The sequence below is a fragment of the Chiloscyllium plagiosum genome, unplaced genomic scaffold (genome assembly GCF_037043375.1).
Source record: "Chiloscyllium plagiosum isolate Xiang-an unplaced genomic scaffold, Cpla_swu_hap1 HiC_scaffold_27, whole genome shotgun sequence".
In the NCBI taxonomy this organism is placed as follows: Eukaryota; Metazoa; Chordata; class Chondrichthyes; order Orectolobiformes; family Hemiscylliidae; genus Chiloscyllium; species Chiloscyllium plagiosum.
The window spans coordinates 10,443,256-10,461,894 of NW_028270165.1; the positions used below are offsets into that span (position 1 = coordinate 10,443,256).

An 18,639-nucleotide genomic window follows, 5' to 3' on the forward strand; every position below is an offset into this window, starting at 1 on the left:
TGTTCCCTGGATGCTGCCTGACCTGCTGTGCTGTTCCAGCAATAAAGTTTCAACTTTGATCTCCAGCATCTGCAGACCTCACTTTCTCCTATATTCAAAGATCCCCTAACTGCAGGCAGGCATCCCCACTTCTGAACTCATTTCCACTTGCTAATATACCACTTGCATTGCTCACTGCACCTGACAACTGGCATTGACTGTTGCAGAAGGACCCTTTGTACATCCACACGTCATTCCTATTGAAGGGCCCGTGCCTGAAGCGTCAACTCTCCTGCTCATCGAATGTTGACTGAGCATTTCCCGTACCACACTTTTCGACTCTGATCTCCAGCATTTGCTGCCCTCACTTTCTCCATATCCCAATCTGTTACCATTGAAACAATGCACCTCTTTTCTGCTTTTTTTTAAACACAGCAAAGGTTCTAACTTCACATTGGGGTACTGTATTTGCCATGTGTTTGCCAATTGTGGTCTTCGGGAGACAGAGGGTAAACGTGGGGAACGGTTCGCCGAGCGTCACAGCTGGGTCTGCAGAGGCCGACCGGACCTCCCAATCACCACCCATTTTAATTCCCCTTCCCACTCCCTTTCTGACATGACCATCTTAGGCCGCCTCCATTGCCACAACAAACCAAACCACAAATTGGAGGAACACCACATCATCTTCCACCTGGGCAGCCTACAGCCTGGAGGACTCAACACTGAGTTCTCCAATTTCAAATAACCTCCTTCCCCACTCCTCAAATCCCTTCCCAGGCTCTTCCCCACCCCTCCCTGCCCCCAACCAGATTCCTTCCTCCCAGTGACCAACCAGTTTGTACCCTCTACTTGTCTCCACCTATCCCCAATTCACCACCCTGCTCCCAGCACACCCTTGTTCTGCAGCTCTCCCAACACCCACCCCCAGTCCTGAACAAGGGTGACACCCAAAGCAAGGAACATGCGCAATGCTTGTTGACACAGAGGAAAGTATGAAATATGCTTAGTGATGATGCTGGCATTATTGACAGATTTTGAAGTGTCCAAATGCCAATAGGAGAAAAAAAAGGTAGAACCACAACTTTTTTCCCCCATCTGGCTCGATATTTTGTGGCTTTTCTGTCTTGTCTGGCTGCTCAACTTTCTTATGTCTTTTCCCCAGTGTTGGGGGTGAAGGTGGGCGGTACGGTAGCACAGCAGTTAGCACTGCTGCCTCACAGCGCCAGTGACCCGAGTTCAATTCCCGACTCAGGCGACTGACTGTGTGGAGTTTGCACATTCTCCCAGTGTCTGCGTGAGTTTCCTCCGGGTGCTCCGGTTTCCTCCCACAGTCACAAAGATGTGCGGGTCAGGTGAATTGGCTATGCTAAATTGCCCGTAGTGTTAGGTTAAAGGGGTAAATGTAGGGGTATGGGTGGGTTGCGCTTCGGGGGGTCGGTGTGGACTTGTTGGGCCGAAGGGCCTGTTTCCACACTGCAAGTAATCTAATCTAATCTAAAAAAAAGGTCTGCACTAGATAGCCTAGGTTCAGGGTGAGAGCAGAAAGATATATAAGGTACCTAAGGGGCAACGTTTCCATGCAGAGGGTGTTGCGTGAATGGAATGAGCTGCCCGAGGAAGTGGTGGAGGCTGCTACAATTAAAGCACTTAAAAGGTTTCTGGATGGGTATACGTATAGGAAGGGCTTAGAGGCATGAGCCAAGTGCTGGCAAGTGGGACCGGATTAATTTAGGATATCTGGTTGGCATGGACGGGTTGGACCGAAGGGTCTGTGTCCGTGCTGTACATCTCTACCACTCTAAATAATAAAATGTATACTTTGACAAATTACAAACTATATCTATGTTAATAAGGCTCAGTGCACCACACACTTCACTAACCATTCTCAACAGGTCCTGCCCCTTCAATGACTGAGGAACATCCGCCTCCAGAATGGTCACCGGCTCCTGCCTGCTGTACAGCCGGCCGGTGTGGCCGTGACACAGCAGCTGCGCCAGGAAGGCGGCGGTGCCCAGTGACGGGTGTCTGCCCCGGGCCGCACGGCGCCATTTTCCTAACGGCCGCCCTCCCGCCGCTTCCCCGCTCGAGCGACTTCTCCCAACCGCCTTCACCCCCGCGTGACGTCAGCTCAGGGGGGATGGGCGGGGCCGGGGAGCGTCACCATCACCAAGCAACAGCCACCTCGCGCTACAACTGGGGCTACCTGAAGCGGGAAATCTGCATTTTAAAAAGGGACATGGACATTTAACGGGCTATTTCTGCAAATAGATTGAAATGGACAAAATTACATTCAAAGGGATGTAGGCACATTCAAAGGGATATCTTAATATGCAAAATGACGCAGTCATATCTAAATGAATCTATATTTCGAAGAGACGTTGCCCTATTTATGAATAGATATGACGCTTTAAGAGACAGTCATATCTAAAGGGGTAAAGATACATTTTCGAGGGACAAGATTGCGCTTAGAGGAACACAACCCATTTAAAGGGCATAACTACATTTGAAGGGGCATTTTTATATTTAAAAAGACACATTGAAATCTCAATTAAAAGTACATGGTAATATTTAGAAAGCGTGACCATGTTCGAAATAGTGCAGCCACTTTATAAGAAAAGGGATTTGGGCTGGGGCGCGGGGGAGAAGGGGTGGGGGGTGGGGTAAGATTTAATTTTTAAGAAAATAAGCTAGTTATTACGATTTGGAATGATCTTGAAGGGATGATGGCAGCAGTAAGTGGCAAACGTTAATACAAAATTCTTGAAAAGAAAATGATTCCGGATATATGCGGATGCAGGAAAATAATTCAACAAAAGAGCCATTACAAATTTATGGAGCAAACAATATCTTTTTGAGAGATATTAATGGGAGCATCAATATTTAAGTAGGAATTCCAATTTTTGTTCTCCCAAAAATCTGTCTTGTCAGGGTGCAGTGTAAGCCAGTCCAATTTGTTATGCCACAGTAGGCCTTGCAACTCAACCTCATGGTCTCCTCACACAATATTCATATGGGTGCTTAGCAGTCAAGTTTTCAAGGGAAAGAGGGGATGATGAAAAATAGTGGCTCTGCCAGTGATGCTCACATTCCATGAACAAATAAGTGTTGCACACTGCATGTGTCAGAATTAAATGATCAGAAAAATTCTGAACTCACTACAAACAGTTTGTGCACAATGCCGTTATTTCTACTTATTCTTATCATTTTGATTGCGATTTAGTCTGTACCAAATTAAGAGCAGCCTTGGTTTACATTTCATTAGCAATTCGACATGTTGACTTTCTATTATCACAATCTCTTTGACATTCTTATATGTATTGAAATCAATCTTCAGATTGTTCACAACAATGACATTACCAGACCGAAAATTCACAGCTTAAAAAACGTTTTGGCATTTGATGAAGTTATTTGGGCAATACCAATAGCAATAGCAAATGAAATATCAAAGAAATACAAAGTTATGAGGAGGGTACATATCTTGTTTAACCAAATGCAATGGCAGTGCAGAGAATTTCAGAAATGCACAATAAATATTCACAGTGTACCCCTTATTCAACTCATTCAAGAATTTCAAATTGTGTTTGAGGCAATTCGATGGCAAATGGCAACATTTGTTTGTTAATACACTCACCATAAATTGTGAATATGATTTTGATAAAAATAATCTATGTTTAATCCCAAATGGAGCAATTAAGTGCAAAGTTACTTTCAACCATTTAGTAAAACTGCAAATTTTATTTCATATGAAAATACAATCATTTTATAAAATCTTTACAAAGGAAATATATTAAACAAAATAGCTTTCCTGGGTGTCAATATTTACAACAGTTATGCAGCTATTATTTGGGATTCGACCAACTAATTGAAATAATTTCAGAATAAATTAGCTGTTTCATTATTATTCATTGAGATATTTTAATTAAAATGTCACGAAGGAAATCTTTAACACAAAGCAAAGTTAGATAAAATACAAAAGTATCTTGCAGAATTCACTTCAAATCATATCTGTTGAATCACAAAAAGATGATGCTCAATGTACCAAATGATGGACAATCACTGGTAATGATGGAAAAACATTGTAAAGAATGTATATATCTCAATTATATCTTAAATGAATATTTACTCTGCCTTGGACAACAACAACTGAAAGTTTTTTTGACAAATTGAAAACTACAATAACAAAGCTTTGGAAAATCCACCACTGAACCAAATCTTGCATAAAAGTGTTTTGCAGGAAATCCTTTAAAGATTTCAGGCTTCTCCAACTTTAATTAGCTGAAGAAGAAAAAAATGCATCTGGTTGGAGACATGAATAGAAAAGAATCAGAGGGCTATGCACCAAATGCTGGCAAATGAGTCACTAGATTAATTTAGGATATTTGGTTGTCTGGACTGAAGGGTTTGCTTCTGTGCTCTACAACTCTATGACTCTATTTCTACATAGTCAGAATCAATTTCACAAAACTAGGATTAGGCCATTCATCCTTTACAGCCTGTCTTGGGCTGTGGCCTAACTACGCATGTTTCAATGCAAGTTTCAGAAAGATTTCAGCACCTCTTTTCAAAAAGTGAACATGCTTTCAAACTTTAACAATGATTCTGAATATATCAATGTAACTATTCTCAATGTTAAAGATCAGCCATTTCAGAATGTCATTTAAACGTAGAGCTTTTCTAACAATAGGTGTGAATTCTGTGTGTCCCAATATCGAGTCAGACTGACATTGTTGTTCGAAAACCTCTGCATTTCCATGACATTCTTGAAGGTAATTTGAAACAAGTTCTGGGATTAACGTACCAAAGAACAGAAGCCCATTCTAAAATATGAAAGATTTAATCTAAAATTGTTTAGTGAAGGACATCTCCATGACCGTGGACTCCTTTGGCTATAAATTCTGTGATCATGATCTTACTGTCCACGACCAGCTGATGAAAGAGCAGCACTCTGAAATGGAGTGATCAGTAACAATGTCTCATTTGGATCACCCAAGGTTAGAAATGGAAGCATATCTCTTCAAGGTTACAGTTTGATTTGCCCTTTCAACGTTCTTGAAATTTAAGGGGTTCCATTGTCGGGTTCAATTCTGATCCATTAAAATCAGTATCCAGTCTCATCGGAGTGCAGAACCAACTCAACTGACGGAACAAACACAACAACTTTTCGGTTTGCTTTTTAGATGTGACATCTTCTCTCCCTCCCTCTCTGGTGACCCAACAGGACTACCAGAGCTGGAAGTACCATTCTCGAAATACGATTGCTAACCTACAGTTTTCTTTTAAGGATTTAAAAGCTGCTAGCCTGATCTCGCACAAAGCACAAAAACAGACTGTTCACCCGTGTCTGCGCAGAGGAGAAATTTCAGGAGGAACAGATCCCAAAATAACAACTGTTACCAGTCCCACAACACGTGTTTCCTTGGACAAAATTAAAAATCTCACAACACCAGGTTATAAACCAACAGATTTATTGAAACACTAACGTTTGGAGCACTGCTCTTTTATCAGGTTGGTTGTGGAGAATGAGATCATGATCATGGCATTTATAGCCAAAGGACTCCAGTGTCATGGAGATGTGATATATTAAACAATTTTAGATTAAATCTTTCATCTTTTAGAATGGGTTTCTGCTCTTTGGCATGTTAATTCCAGAACTTGTTTTTAATTACCTTCTCAAGAAAGTCATTCAAATGCACAGTTTTTCTAACAATAGGTGTGAATTCTGTCTGGGTCCCAGGGTTGAGTCAGACGGACATTTTTCTTAGAAATGTTGTGCATTTAAATTACATTCTGAGAAGGTAGTTTTTAGATTAGGGTGTAGGTTAGGCTGGATTGGCCATGCTAAATTACCCTTATTGTTCAGGATATGCAAGGTAGGGTGGATTAGCTATGAGAAATATGAAGTAAGGGGGTGGGTCTGGCTGGCAATGGTGCTGAATGCCTTCTTAACCATCCAGTCTACCAGTTCTTTGCAGGTTGCATAACTATGTATCTGAACCCTCCCAGGTCTCTGTTTTAAGTCCTGTCCTTCCTCGTTTTAGTAAACTGCAATCCCTTGCTTTTTTTTTAGATTAGATTAGATTAGATTACTTACAGTGTGGAAACAGGCCCTTCGGCCCAACAAGTCCACACCGACCCGCCGAAGCGCAACCCACCCATACCCGTACATGTACCCCTTTTTACCTAGCACTACGGGCAATTTAGCACAGCCAATTCACCTGACCTGCACATCTTTGGACTGTGGGAGGAAACCGGAGCACGCGGAGGAAACCCACGCAGACACGGGGAGAATGTGCAAACTCCACACAGTCAGTCGCCTGAGTCGGGAATTGAACCCGGGTCTCTGGCGCTGTGAGGCAACAGTGCTAACCACTGTGCCACCGTGCCGCCCACAAGCGGCTCATACCTCTCTCATATACGCACACCCTAACATGCTCACACTCCCAGACTTATACTCCATCACACACTCACTTTACCAAGCATGCACACACTCTTACATGCACTCACACACAAACTCACATGCACACACACAACTCTATGGAGTGAATTTGTATTGGCAGAATTATATTTGCAGATACTTTCAATTTTGCTCACAAAACGCACAATCTACAGGCAGTCAATCCATGTAATATTTTATATATTCCTACTTTAAAAACAGAACTAGTCTGATTCAAGATTGGGATACTGACAGACTCTAACCTCACAACTTTAATGTATTGTGTGAGCTGAGATGTCACTTTTTAAAAAAAAATAAAACCATAAGTCATCTCAAGAACATGACTTAGATGTTGTTCTTGGATTTACATATTAATGAACCGAAACCTGCAACCCATTCTAAAAGGCATCAGTTGCATGACACTATGAATTTTGCTATAAGATTTGTGTCTTATGATCCTGCTCCACAGCTACCTGTGGAAGGACCGGCACTCCGAAAGCTCGTGCTTCCGAATAAATCTGTTGGACTATAACCTGGTCTTGTGTGATTTTTAATTTTATCCACCCCAGTCCAATACTGGCACCACCACATCGTTTCTAGTGAACACAGCCCATACCTCCCAGTGCCGCCAGTGAACTTTACAATGCCAATAAAACAACACAGTATCTGCACTCCTGAAAAATTTACAATTTCTAATGATACTAGCTACCCAATCACTGCTCCACCCGATTGAAATTGAAAACTTAGTGCAGGAGGCTGAAAGAAATGAACAGCTTTAAAACAAAAAACCTCTTGGAGCTCAAAGCTTTCAATGAGAGTCTGAGCCCGCAGTAAGTTCAGTAACCTTTATTGCGACCCAACTTTGTTAAAGCTTCAGATCCCCCCAGCAAAAAAAGTGTAGAAAAAGTAGCTGCTTTTTAAACAGCTCAAAGTCAAACTGCGCATAATCCTCACTCCCCACCCCTCCACCCATCCCACCTCACTTTCTTTACTGTTGGTCATCACCAAGTTGTCCTTTGTAATTGGATCCTTGGTACAGCTGTAACCTGGAGGAAGTATTGCCTCACTCAGCAATTTCACCCCACCCTAAAAACGGTTTCATCATCAGATTCTGAACTCCAGATTTCTGACCGAATTCCAATTCCGTGATCTGCCGCGGCTGGATTCAAGCTCAGGAGTCCCAGGAACTGGGTTGATAGTCCAGTCCCTAATGGCACTCGGTTGTTGCTCCTTCAATCACCCTGCGATGGCACATGAACTCGTTGGTGCCTCCGCAGGTGGGAGGAGCGGGTGAAGGCCTTCCCACACTCTGTGCAGCCGAAGGGCTTCTCCCCAGTGTGGATCCGCTGGTGGGTCTGGAGATTGGAGGAATCGCTGAACCCCTTCCTGCACTCAGGGCAGCTGAAGGGCCACTCCCCTGTGTGAACCCTCTGGTGTCTCAGCAGGATGGAGGAATTGCTGAAGGCCTTCCCGCACTCTGTGCAGGGGAATGGCCTCTCCCCCATATGGATCCGCCGGTGGGTCAGCAGAGTAGCGGAATTGCTGAAGGCCTTCCTGCACTCGGGGCAGCTGAAGGGCTTCTCCCCAGTGTGGAGACGCTGGTGCTTCCACAAGTTGCTCACCTGACTAAATCTCTTCCCGCACTTGGGGCAGATGAATGGCCTCTCCCCCGTGTGGACCCGCTGGTGAGTCAGCAGGTGGGAGGAATTGCTGAAGGCCTTCCTGCACTCGGGGCAGCTGTAGGGCCTCTCCCCCGTGTGGACCCGCCAGTGGGTCAGCAGGTCAGAGGAATGTCTGAATGCCTTCTTGCACTCGGAGCAAGAAAACGGCCTCTCACCAGTGTGGAGTCGCCTGTGTGTCTGGAGGTTGAAGGAATTGCTGAAGGCTTTCCCGCACTCGGGACACGGGAACGGCCTCTCCCCTGTGTGGACCCGCTGGTGAGTCCGCAGGGCAGAGGCCTGGGTAAAGCCCTTCCCACACTCAGGGCAGCCGAAGGGCCTCTCTCTGGTGTGACTGCACCGATAAGTTTCCAGGGCAGATGGGACATAGAAGCCTTTCCCGCAGTCACCACACTTCCATGGTTTCTCCACAGGACAGGATTCCTCAGGTTTCTCCATGGCCGAAGCTTCAGCCGCACACAAACGCATGTAGAGCCCCTTCGCACCGTGATTTCCTCTTAACAGGCGGTATAGCTGTTACACGCTCCACACTCAGTGCACTGCAACAGTAGGTCTCTCATCCAGTCCCACTGATACTGGAAATGTACTCGAACAGGAACCAAAAAGCTTTGCTCCTTCTCTCAGAATCGCAGTCAAAAATCGTTGTGGTCCTGATGGATTGAGTGACCGTCAGACATTGACACCAAAGTGAGGACTGCTGACTCTGGAGAGTCACTGTCAAAAAGCACGGCACTTGAAAATTCACAGCACATCAAGTAGCATCCGAGGAGCAGGAGAGTTGACGTTACAGTTGATTTTGAAACTTCTGTCTTCAGATCTTCAAACGCTGTAAAAAGAGAATATAAAAGTCATCACTGTCAGTCCAGAGTAGAAATTCAGAACAAGCAATTCTGCTTTCTGGAGAACATTCTTTTCTTTTATTATTCCACAAAATTGAAAGCGCCATCCCATTCTCTCTCCCCCCTTCTGTTCTCACTCCAATCTAACTAATTCTCCTGAAGGTGCTGATTCAGGATCTGACAGGAGCAGAAAAGCAAAAACGTCAAGACTTATCTCTCTGAAACTCCACCTGAAAGTTAATATCTTTCACGTCATTGGCATAATGCTGAGAGTGAGCAGGTCTGATTTGGAAAGCAAAATAAAGTGTTCCAATTCAGGATGAACCTGCAATGCAGCTTCTTGAGGAACAACCTCAAGAAATGGTTAATGTCCCCAGGAAGGGGAGCATAATGAGACATCAAGGTATTAACACCGACACCAGAGAGAGAAACTGAACATACAGACGTGGCAAACGTTAGTGGAAAACCAGAGTCATATACACACAGAAACAGAAACAGGCACAGGCACTTCAGTCAAACTCTTCTGTGCTGACCAGATAGCCTAAATTAATCTAGTCACATTTGCCAGCAAGTGTTCTCTGGCCCTCTGAACCGTTCGTATTGATACACCCATCCAAATGCCTTTTAAATGCTGTAATTGTCCCAGCCTCCACTACTTTCTCTGGCAGGTCATTCCGGACACACATTCACACCCGCCCAAGCCTCGTGAAATAGTTGCCTCCTTAGGTCTCTTTTAAATCTCCACGCCCCCTCCCCCGCCGCCCTCACCATAAACCAATCACCCTCTCGTTCTGGACTCCCCCATCCCAAGGAAAAGACCATGTCTATTTACCCTATCCATGCTCCTTCTGATTTTATAAAAGTCTATAAGGTTACCCCTAAGATTCTGGCGCGGGCTGGGAAAACAGCCACACCCTATCCTTCTGTCCATCCTCACCCGGGCAACTAAGACACATACCTGAGTTTGCAGAGTCTGCGCCCTCCCTGGATTCACTCCAGTTGCTACCAGTGAACAGATTTTCTCCCTCTTAAGAGTTGCCCAGAGAAAGGGTTTTACTCTGAACCGAGCAGAGCCACTTCCGCGTTGTGACGTCATCGATGGGTCGAGGCGGCGGAGGGAGAGACAGGAAGGGGAGGGGCGAGCAGCGGGGAGAGGGCGGAGCGACGATCGGGGTCAGGGGCGGGGCGACTGGGTGGAGCGAGAGGCGTGTACAGACGCGGAGCGCGGCCGGGACAGTGGGAGGAGCAAGTGTCGAGTGACGGCCTGCGAGACGGGGCGGGGCGAACGGCGGCTCCGCACTGCGCCTGCTCCGGATTGACGGCCCGCTCTGCCCTGCACAGTTTGCAAAAATCCTTTCCCTTCAGAGAATCCGCGCAATGTAGAACCAGGTCACCCGGCCCAATGAGACCACACCGACCCTCCGAAGGGTAACCCACCCACATCCATTCCCCTTCCCCTCCTGCCCGATATTTACCCCCCGAATAGACCTCACCTGCCCATACCTGGTCACTATGGGTAATTTAACATGGCGAATCCACCCTAATCTGCACATCCCTGGACCATGTGGGGCAATTTAGCATGGCCAATCCACCCTCACCCTTCACAGATTAACTACTCTCCGGGAAAAACAGCTCCTCCTCATCTCTACCTTAAATCTACTCCCCCTAATTTTATGGCCGAGTCTCATCCCCCAGCAGGAACTGCGAGACAGGGCAGGGAGCTGGTGGGCGTGGGTCGGGATGACATGCTCTTCAGAGGGGTTGAATGGCCTACTTCCACACTGTAGAGATTGAATGATTTACTGCAGTCGCCTTTTCCCCCAGATCACAGCGCGCAGAACCTCCCACCTTCCACCAAATCAAAAGACAAGTCCCACCCTGCCCTCTCGTATGTGTGTTATCTGTCTGATTAATCGTTTCCAGTGAATACGGCCCAAACCCCGCTGCTGTCAGTAAACTTTAAAATGCTCAGGAAACAATGAGGTATTGAAAACCGTAAGGTTTCTAATAATAACAGTGACTGATTCACTCCTTCTGATGTACAGCAGTGGAAATACAATGCTGGAGGCTGAAAGAAGTGAGCAGTTTAAAACAAGAACCCACCTAACCCTTCACTCAGCTCCCCACTCAGCACACTGTACTTACTGCCGGTAAACCTTAAACCACTTCATCCCCACAGTGCAATGAATTCCCACTTTCCATTAAAATTCTGGATGTACTCATTCACTCAGTTGCTGTCCCACAAATTAAAGATTTCACTGTAACTTGTTCTGTGCAATTAACCAGAATTGATCAGGGACCTCGAAGTGAAGGAGCCATTGGGAAGTAGTGACCATAATACAATAATCTTCAATCTGCAATTTGAGAAGGAGAGGGTACAATCGGAAGTGACAATATTTCTGTTGAATAAAGGGAACTTTGGAGCTATGAGGGAGGAGCTGGCCAAAGTTCAATACCTTAGCAGGGATGACAGTGGAGGAACAATGGCAGATATTTCTGTGTATAATGCAGAAGATGCAGGATCAGTTCATTCCAAAAAGGAAGACAGATCCTAGGAGGAGGCATGGGTGGCCATGGCTGATGAGGGAAGTTAAGAAACATATAAAGTTAAAAGAGAAAAAGTATAACATAAGAAAGATAAGTGGGAAAATGGAGGACTGGGAAGCTTTTAAAGAACAACAGAGGACAACTAAGAAGGAAATACACAGAGAAAAAATGAGGTACGAAGGTAAACTGGCCAAAAACATAAAGGAGGATAGTAAAAGCTTTTTTAGGTATGTGAAAGGCAAAAAAATGGTTAAGACTAAAATTGGGCCCTTGAAGACAGAAACAGGGGAATATATTACGGGGAACAAAAAAATGGCAGAAGAATTGAATTAGTACTTCAGATCTGTGTTCACTGGGGAAGACACAAGCAGTCTCCCTGAGGTAACAGTGGCTGAAGGACCTGAACTTAAGGGAATTTATATTTGCTATAATTTGGTGTTGGAGAGACTGTTAGGTCTGAAGGTTGATAAGTCCCCAGGGCCTGATGGTCTACATCCCAGGGTACTGAAGGAGGTGGCTCAAGAAATCGTGGATGCATTGGTGATTATTTTCCAGAGTTCGATAGATTCGGGATCAGTTCCTGCAGATTGGAGGGTGGCTAATGTTGTACCACTTTTTAAGAAAGGTGGGAGAGAGAAAGCAGGAAATTATAGACCAGTTAGTCTGACCTCAGTGGTGGGAAAGATGCTGGAGTCTATTATAAAGGATGAAATTACGACACATCTGGATAGTAGTAACAGGATAGGTCAGAGTCAGCATGGATTTATGAAAGGGAAATCATGCTTGACTAATCTTCTGGAATTTTTTGAGGATGTAACTCTGAAGATGAACGAGGGAGATCCAGTAGATGTCGTGTACCTGGACTTTCAAAAAGCTTTTGATAAAGTCCCACATAGGAGGTTAGTGAGCAAAATTAAGGTGCATGGTATTGGGGGCAAAGTACTAACTTGGATTGAAAGTTGCTTGGCTGATAGGAAACAAAGAGTAGTGATAAACGGCTCCATTTCGGAATGGAAGGCAGTGACCAGTGGGGTACCGCAGGGATCAGTGCTGGGACCGCAGCTTTTTACAATATATATTAATGATATAGAAGATGGTATTAGTAATAACATTAGCAAATTTGCTGATGATACTAAGCTGGGTGGCAGGGTGAAATGTGAGGGGGATGTTTGGAGATTACAGGGTGACCTGAACAGGTGAGGTGAGTGGTCAGATGCATGGCAGATGCAGTTTAATGTGGATAAATGTATGGTTATCCACTTTGGTGGCAAGAACAGGAAGGCATATTACTACCGAAATGGAATCAATTTAGGTAAAGGGGCAGTACAAAGAGATCTGGGTGTTCTTGTACACCAGTCAATGAAGGTAAGCATGCAGGTACAGCAGGTAGTGAAGAAGGCTAATAGCATGCTGGCCTTCATAACAAGAGGGATTGAGTATAGAAGCAAAGAGGTTCTTCTGCAGCTGAACAGGGCCCTGGTGAGACCACACCTGGAGTATTGTGTGCAGTTCTGGTCTCCAAATTTGAGGAAAGACATTCTGGCTATTGAGGGAGTGCAGCGTAGGTTCACGAGGTCAATTCCTGGAATGGCGGGACTACCTTACGCTGACAGACTGGAGCGACTGGGCTTGTATACCTTTGAGTTTAGAAGACTGAGAGGGGATCTGATTGAGACATAAAGATTATTAAAGGATTGGACACTCTGGAGGCAGGAAACATGTTTCCGCTAATGGGCGAGTGCCGAACCAGAGGACACAACTTAAAAATACGGGGTAGACCATTTAGGACAGAGATGAGAAGATACTTCTTCACCCAGAGAATGGTGGCTGTGTTGAATCCTCTGCCCCAGAGGGCAGTGGAGGCCCAGTCTCTGGATTCATTTAAGAAAGAGTTGGATAGAGCTCTCAAGGATAGTGGAATCAAGGGCTATGGAGATAAGGCAGGAACAGGATACTGATTAAGGATGATCAGCCATGATCATATTGAATGGTGGTGCAGGCTCGAAGGGCAGAATGGCCTACTCCTGCACCTATAATCTATTGCTCCCAGTAAGGGCAAAACATCTTTGAAAGCTGCTCTGACTCTTCTGCTTTCAGCAAAGCTGATTAGAGTTATAAAGCATGGAAACAGACCCTTCGGTCCAGCTTGTCATGCCAACCAAATATCCTAAATTAACCTAGTCGCATTTGGCCCATATCCCTCTAAATCCTTCCTATTCATGTACCTATCCAGATGCCTTTTAAATGTTGTCATTATCTGGTAGTTTGTTGCACACATGCACTATCCTCTGCATGAAAACCTTGCCATCACATCCCTTTTAAATCATTCCCCTCTCACCTCAAACATATGCCCTCTAGTTTTGGACTCCCCTACCCTGGGAAAAATTGCCTTGGTATTTACCCTATCCATGCCCCTCATAAACATCTATAGGATCACCCCCATAGCCTCCAATTCTCCAGGGAAAATATCCCTGGCCTCTTCAGCCTCTCACTGTAGGTCACAAGCATGGCAACAGCCTTGTAAATCTTCTCCAACCACTTCCAAAGTTTCACAACCTCTTTGCTATAGCAGGGAGACCAGAACTGAACACAATATTCCAAAAGTGGCCTAAACAATGTCTTATACAGCTGCAAAATGCAGCACCTCTCATTTCTCTAAATTATCTCCATCTGCCACTCCTTGGCCCATTGGCCCACCTGAACAATTCTAATTTATAATGAACTCTCTTTCCTCTCTTATTCCCTAGAAGCTGAAAATCTCCATCCCACATACTCTCTTTCCATTTGCCGAACCTAATCCCTGTTGTACCTCATCCTGAAGGGTCTGCTTCATGCTGACTAACAGGCCCACACTCAGGAGAGATCTAATTGAAACACACAGAATACTGAATGGCCTGGACACAGTGGACGTTGGGAAGATGTTTCCGTTGGTAGGAGAGACTCGGACCCGAGGGCACAGCCTCAGAGTAAAGAGAAGGCCTTTTAGAACATAGATAAACGTAAAACACTTCAGCCAGATAGTGGTGAATCTATGGAATTCATTGCCACAGAAGGTTGCAGAGGCTAGGTCACTGAGTACATTTAAGACTGAGACATATGTTCTTGAGGACCAAGGGGATCGAGGGTTATGGAGAGAAAGCAAGAGAATGGGATTGAGAAACCTATGAGCCACAACTGAATGGTATGAGCAGACTTGATGGGCTGAATGGCCTACTTTCTGCTCTTATGTCATATAGTCTCTTGCTGTCCTGGACACAGAGTGAGAGAACTGGAAAGAGAATTCGGCCATTTGGTCTTTCGAGCCTGCACCAGCATTGAACAGATCATAACTGGATATGAATCTAACTACACCTAAATGGAAACGCTGGGACTTTTTCACTGGAGCACAGCAGGTTGCGAGGTGACCTTATAGAGGTTTATAAAATCATGAAGGATATAGATGAGGTGAACGGCGGGTCTTCTTTCTCTAGGGTGGTTTCAAGATTAGGGAGCAAAGTTTGACGGTGAGTGGAGAAAGATTTTAAAAAGACATGAGGGGCACTAGTTTTTTTTAAAAAAACACAGAGCGCGGTTTGTGTGTGGAATAAATGTCCAGAGAAAGGACGCAGGTACCGTAACAACGTTTCAAAGAAATTTGGACAAGTACATGAATAGGAAATGTTTGGAGGGATATGGGCCAAACACAGGCAGCTGGGACTAATTTAGTTTGAAAACATAGTCAGCATGGACTAGTTGGACTGAAACTGTTCTAAAATCATTTCCTTGCCTTCCCCCATAAACATCCACTTCTTTATTGATCAAAAATCAGATGAACTCAGCCTTGAATACATTCAATGACCCTCTAACTGCAGGAAGACATCCCCACTTCTGAACTCAATTCATCTTGTTAACATAGCACTTGCCTTGCTGATTGCTTGCTGCACCTGACAACTGGTACTGACTGTTGTGGAATGACGCTGAGCCCCCTTTCTACATTCACACATCATTCCTGATGAAGGGCTCATGCCCAAAACGTCAACTCTCCTACTTCTTGAATGCTGCCTGACCTGCTGTGCTTTTCCAGTGCCACACTTTTCGACTCTGATCTCCAGCATCTGCAGTCCTCACTTTCTCCACATCCCAACACATCACCATTTAAACAATACACCTCCTTTCTGCTTCTTTTTTCACAGCAGACACTATAATTATACATTGTGGTACTGCATTTGCCATGTGTTTGCCAATTGTGGACTTCTCTACATCGGGGAGACTAGGGGAACAGTTCACCGAGCATCGTACCTGGACCCGCAGAGGCTGACCGGACCTCCCAGTCACCAGCCATTTTAATTCCCCTTCCCACTCCCTTTCTGACATAACCATCTTTGGCCTCCTCCCTGACCACAATGAATCAAACTGCAAACTGGAGGAACAACATCCCATCTTCCGCCCGGGCTGCATAGAGTTGGGAGGACTCAACATTGGGGAACTCCTCCTCCTCCCTGCCATCAACCAGATTCCTTCCTCTCATTGATGGGGGCTAGAGGGTGGGGCTGGGGAGAATACAGAGAATGGACGGGGGTTGGGTGGAGCTGTGGAGAACAGAGAGAGAGAATGGACAGGGGAGCAGAGGGTGAGGGAGAGGAGATGGACTTGGGGGGGGGGAGAGATAAAGGCCTGCAGGGCAGAGCGTGGGGGACCCAGAGAATGGGGGGAATGGTCTGAGAGGGAGAATGTGGGGGTAGAGTGTTGGGGGGGGGGGGGGGGCAGGAGAGAGAATGGTGTGGGGTGCAGAATGTGAGGAGAGACAGAGAATGGACGGGGACAGAGGGTGGGTGGAGAGAGAGAATGAGTGGCAAGGAGAGGGTGGGGGCAGTGGAAGAATGGGCAGCAGAGAGTTGGTGGAGAGAGAGAATAGACAGGGAACAGAGAGATGGAGAGTGGAGGGTGAGGGGAGAGAGGGAGGATGGATGGAGTCAGAGAGTGGGGAGAGGGAAATGGACATGGGGCACTATGGGTGGCAGGGTGGGAATGGACAGGAGGAGCTGTGGATGGACAGGGGGTGCTGAGGGTGGTGGGGGAATGGAGAGGAGATGCTGTGGGTAGCAAGGAGGGAATAAGTGACCTCAAGGACAATCGTTTTATGCAGAGGGTGGTGTGTGTGTGGAACAAGCTGCCAGGGAGGTGGTGGAGATGGGTACAATTACAATATTTAAAAGGCATCTGGGAGGGATATGGGCCAGAGGCTGAAACTTGGGACTGGGTCAGCTTGGGACATCTGGTCAGCATGGATGAGTTTAACCAAAGGATCTGTTTCCGTGCAGTATGTCTCTAGATGTCTATAACTCTATGATTGAAACCAGACCTTTTTACTGATAATCTTCCTGCTGGACTTTTGTAGTGCACCCAGTTTCAGGAGATTTGTGGTGGGTATAAGTGACACATGTCTCCTATCATGGGAATTCTGGAAAATATAAAGGGGCTGTTAAAAGTACTTCAACTTTGGGAACACTGGGTCTTGTGGAAGCAGGGCATTTGACAAATCTTTTCAGATAAATTCTCTCCACCTGGTGGACTATAGACAGTTTTCCCACGGAACATTACACAGATATTAAGAATGTTACCTTCTGTAAAACATTTTCCTGAAAAATGCAGAATAATTCAACTTGCTAATGTGAAACAAATGTTGGAGAGAAAGGAAACTGCCAAGATCAAAAGGCTGATGAATGTCAACATTTATCAGATTGTTTCGAGAACAGAAAAACCTGCACTGGAGACACCTTGAAGAGGGTTGTCTCATACCTATTCCTTCAATTAGTTTTATATGTCTTAACTGTTAAGTCATACCTAGCACATAGAAAGATGGCTATGGTTTGTGGAGGTCAGTCATTTCGGCTTCAGGACAACTCTGCAGGAGTTCATAGGCCGAACCATCTTCATCAATGACCTTCCTCCATCATAAGTTCAGAAGTGGAGATGTTGCAATAATTGCAGATGTTCAGCACTAGAAACAACTCCCCACAAACTGAAGCAGTTAAGTTTGAAATGCTTCAAGATCTTAACCATATCCAATGGGCTGATGAGTGGCAAGTAACATGAATGCCATGCAAATGTCACAGAATGACTCATCCCCAAAAGAGATAATCTGACCACTGACCTGTGATATCAACAATGTTACTGTCACTAAATACCCCACGATCAACATCCTTGGGTTTTACCATTGAACAGAAACTCAACTAGATGAACCATATATACACAGTGGCTACAAGAGCAGGTCAGAGGCCAGAAATACTGTAGTGAGTAACTCACCTCCTGACTCTCCAAAACCTGTTCCAACTTCTACATGCCACAAGTCAGCAGTGTAATGGAATACTCCCCACTAGCTTGGATGGGGTTGCAGCTTCAACTGTACTTGAAACGCTTCATACCATCCAGGTCAATGTTGCCTGCTTGATTGGTACCATATCCACTGTTCAGAAGCAATAGTGTGTAGTACCTACAAGATGCACTGCAAAAATTTACCAAAGCACCTTACAAATTGCCTTTCAAACTAACAACCACTTCCATCTGGAAGGACCGGGAAAACAGATACCTGGGAACACAACCTCTTGCAAGTACCCTTCCAAGCCACTCACCATCTTCACTTGGGAATGTTTCTTCAGTGTCACTGGTCCAAATCCTGGAATTCCTTCCCTCAAGATGTTTGGGTCACCGTACAGGGTTTGGACTGCAACGGTTCAAGAAGGCAGCTCACCACCACATTCTCAAGGAGAACCAAATGCTGGCCAGCCAGTGACGCCCATGTACCAGAAATAGATTTTAATAAATTGTTGAAACAGTGTTGAAATCTGCAAACTAAAGAAAATCAACGTTAAGAAGGATCAGATGGAGTGCATTGATTCGATGCTTATTTTAGAGCAGATAAAAAGCGATTATACTGACACTGAATTGGAACTAGAGTTTAGAGTTAAACACCTGTAGTGTTCCACTCAATGTATAAATCTAAAATCGATGAATGATTTACCCCTGACGTGTACTTCATTAAGGAGGAGAAAGTGAGGACTGCAGATCAGAGCTGAAAATGTGTTACTGGAAAAGCGCAGCAGGTCAGGCAGCATCGAAGGAGCAGGAGAATCGACGTTTCCGGTATGAGCCCTTCTTCATTAACTTCATTAACACGTGAATA

At 45.2% G+C, this 18,639-nt stretch overlaps 2 protein-coding genes across 3 annotated transcripts in view; both read right to left on the minus strand.

The window, feature by feature from the left end:
- Window positions 1-18,639, minus strand: part of LOC148143074 (uncharacterized) — a 312,271-nt gene that overhangs the window by 166,373 nt on the left and 127,259 nt on the right. The gene's annotated exons all lie outside the window — the stretch shown is intronic.
- LOC148143077 (uncharacterized) lies at window positions 3,706-18,195 on the minus strand. 2 transcript variants are annotated; one of them, XM_087974032.1, is made up of 2 exons: window positions 18,089-18,195; window positions 3,706-8,917 (listed from the first exon to the last, which is right to left on the minus strand). In XM_087974032.1, exon 2 carries the CDS (start codon window positions 8,557-8,559, stop codon window positions 7,645-7,647), a length of 915 nt encoding a protein of 304 aa, XP_087830158.1. In that variant the 5' UTR covers window positions 8,560-8,917; window positions 18,089-18,195; the 3' UTR covers window positions 3,706-7,644. The 2 variants fall into 2 exon arrangements, with proteins under 2 accessions (XP_087830158.1, XP_087830157.1); XM_087974031.1 differs by lacking the exon at window positions 18,089-18,195 and adding an exon at window positions 9,889-10,003.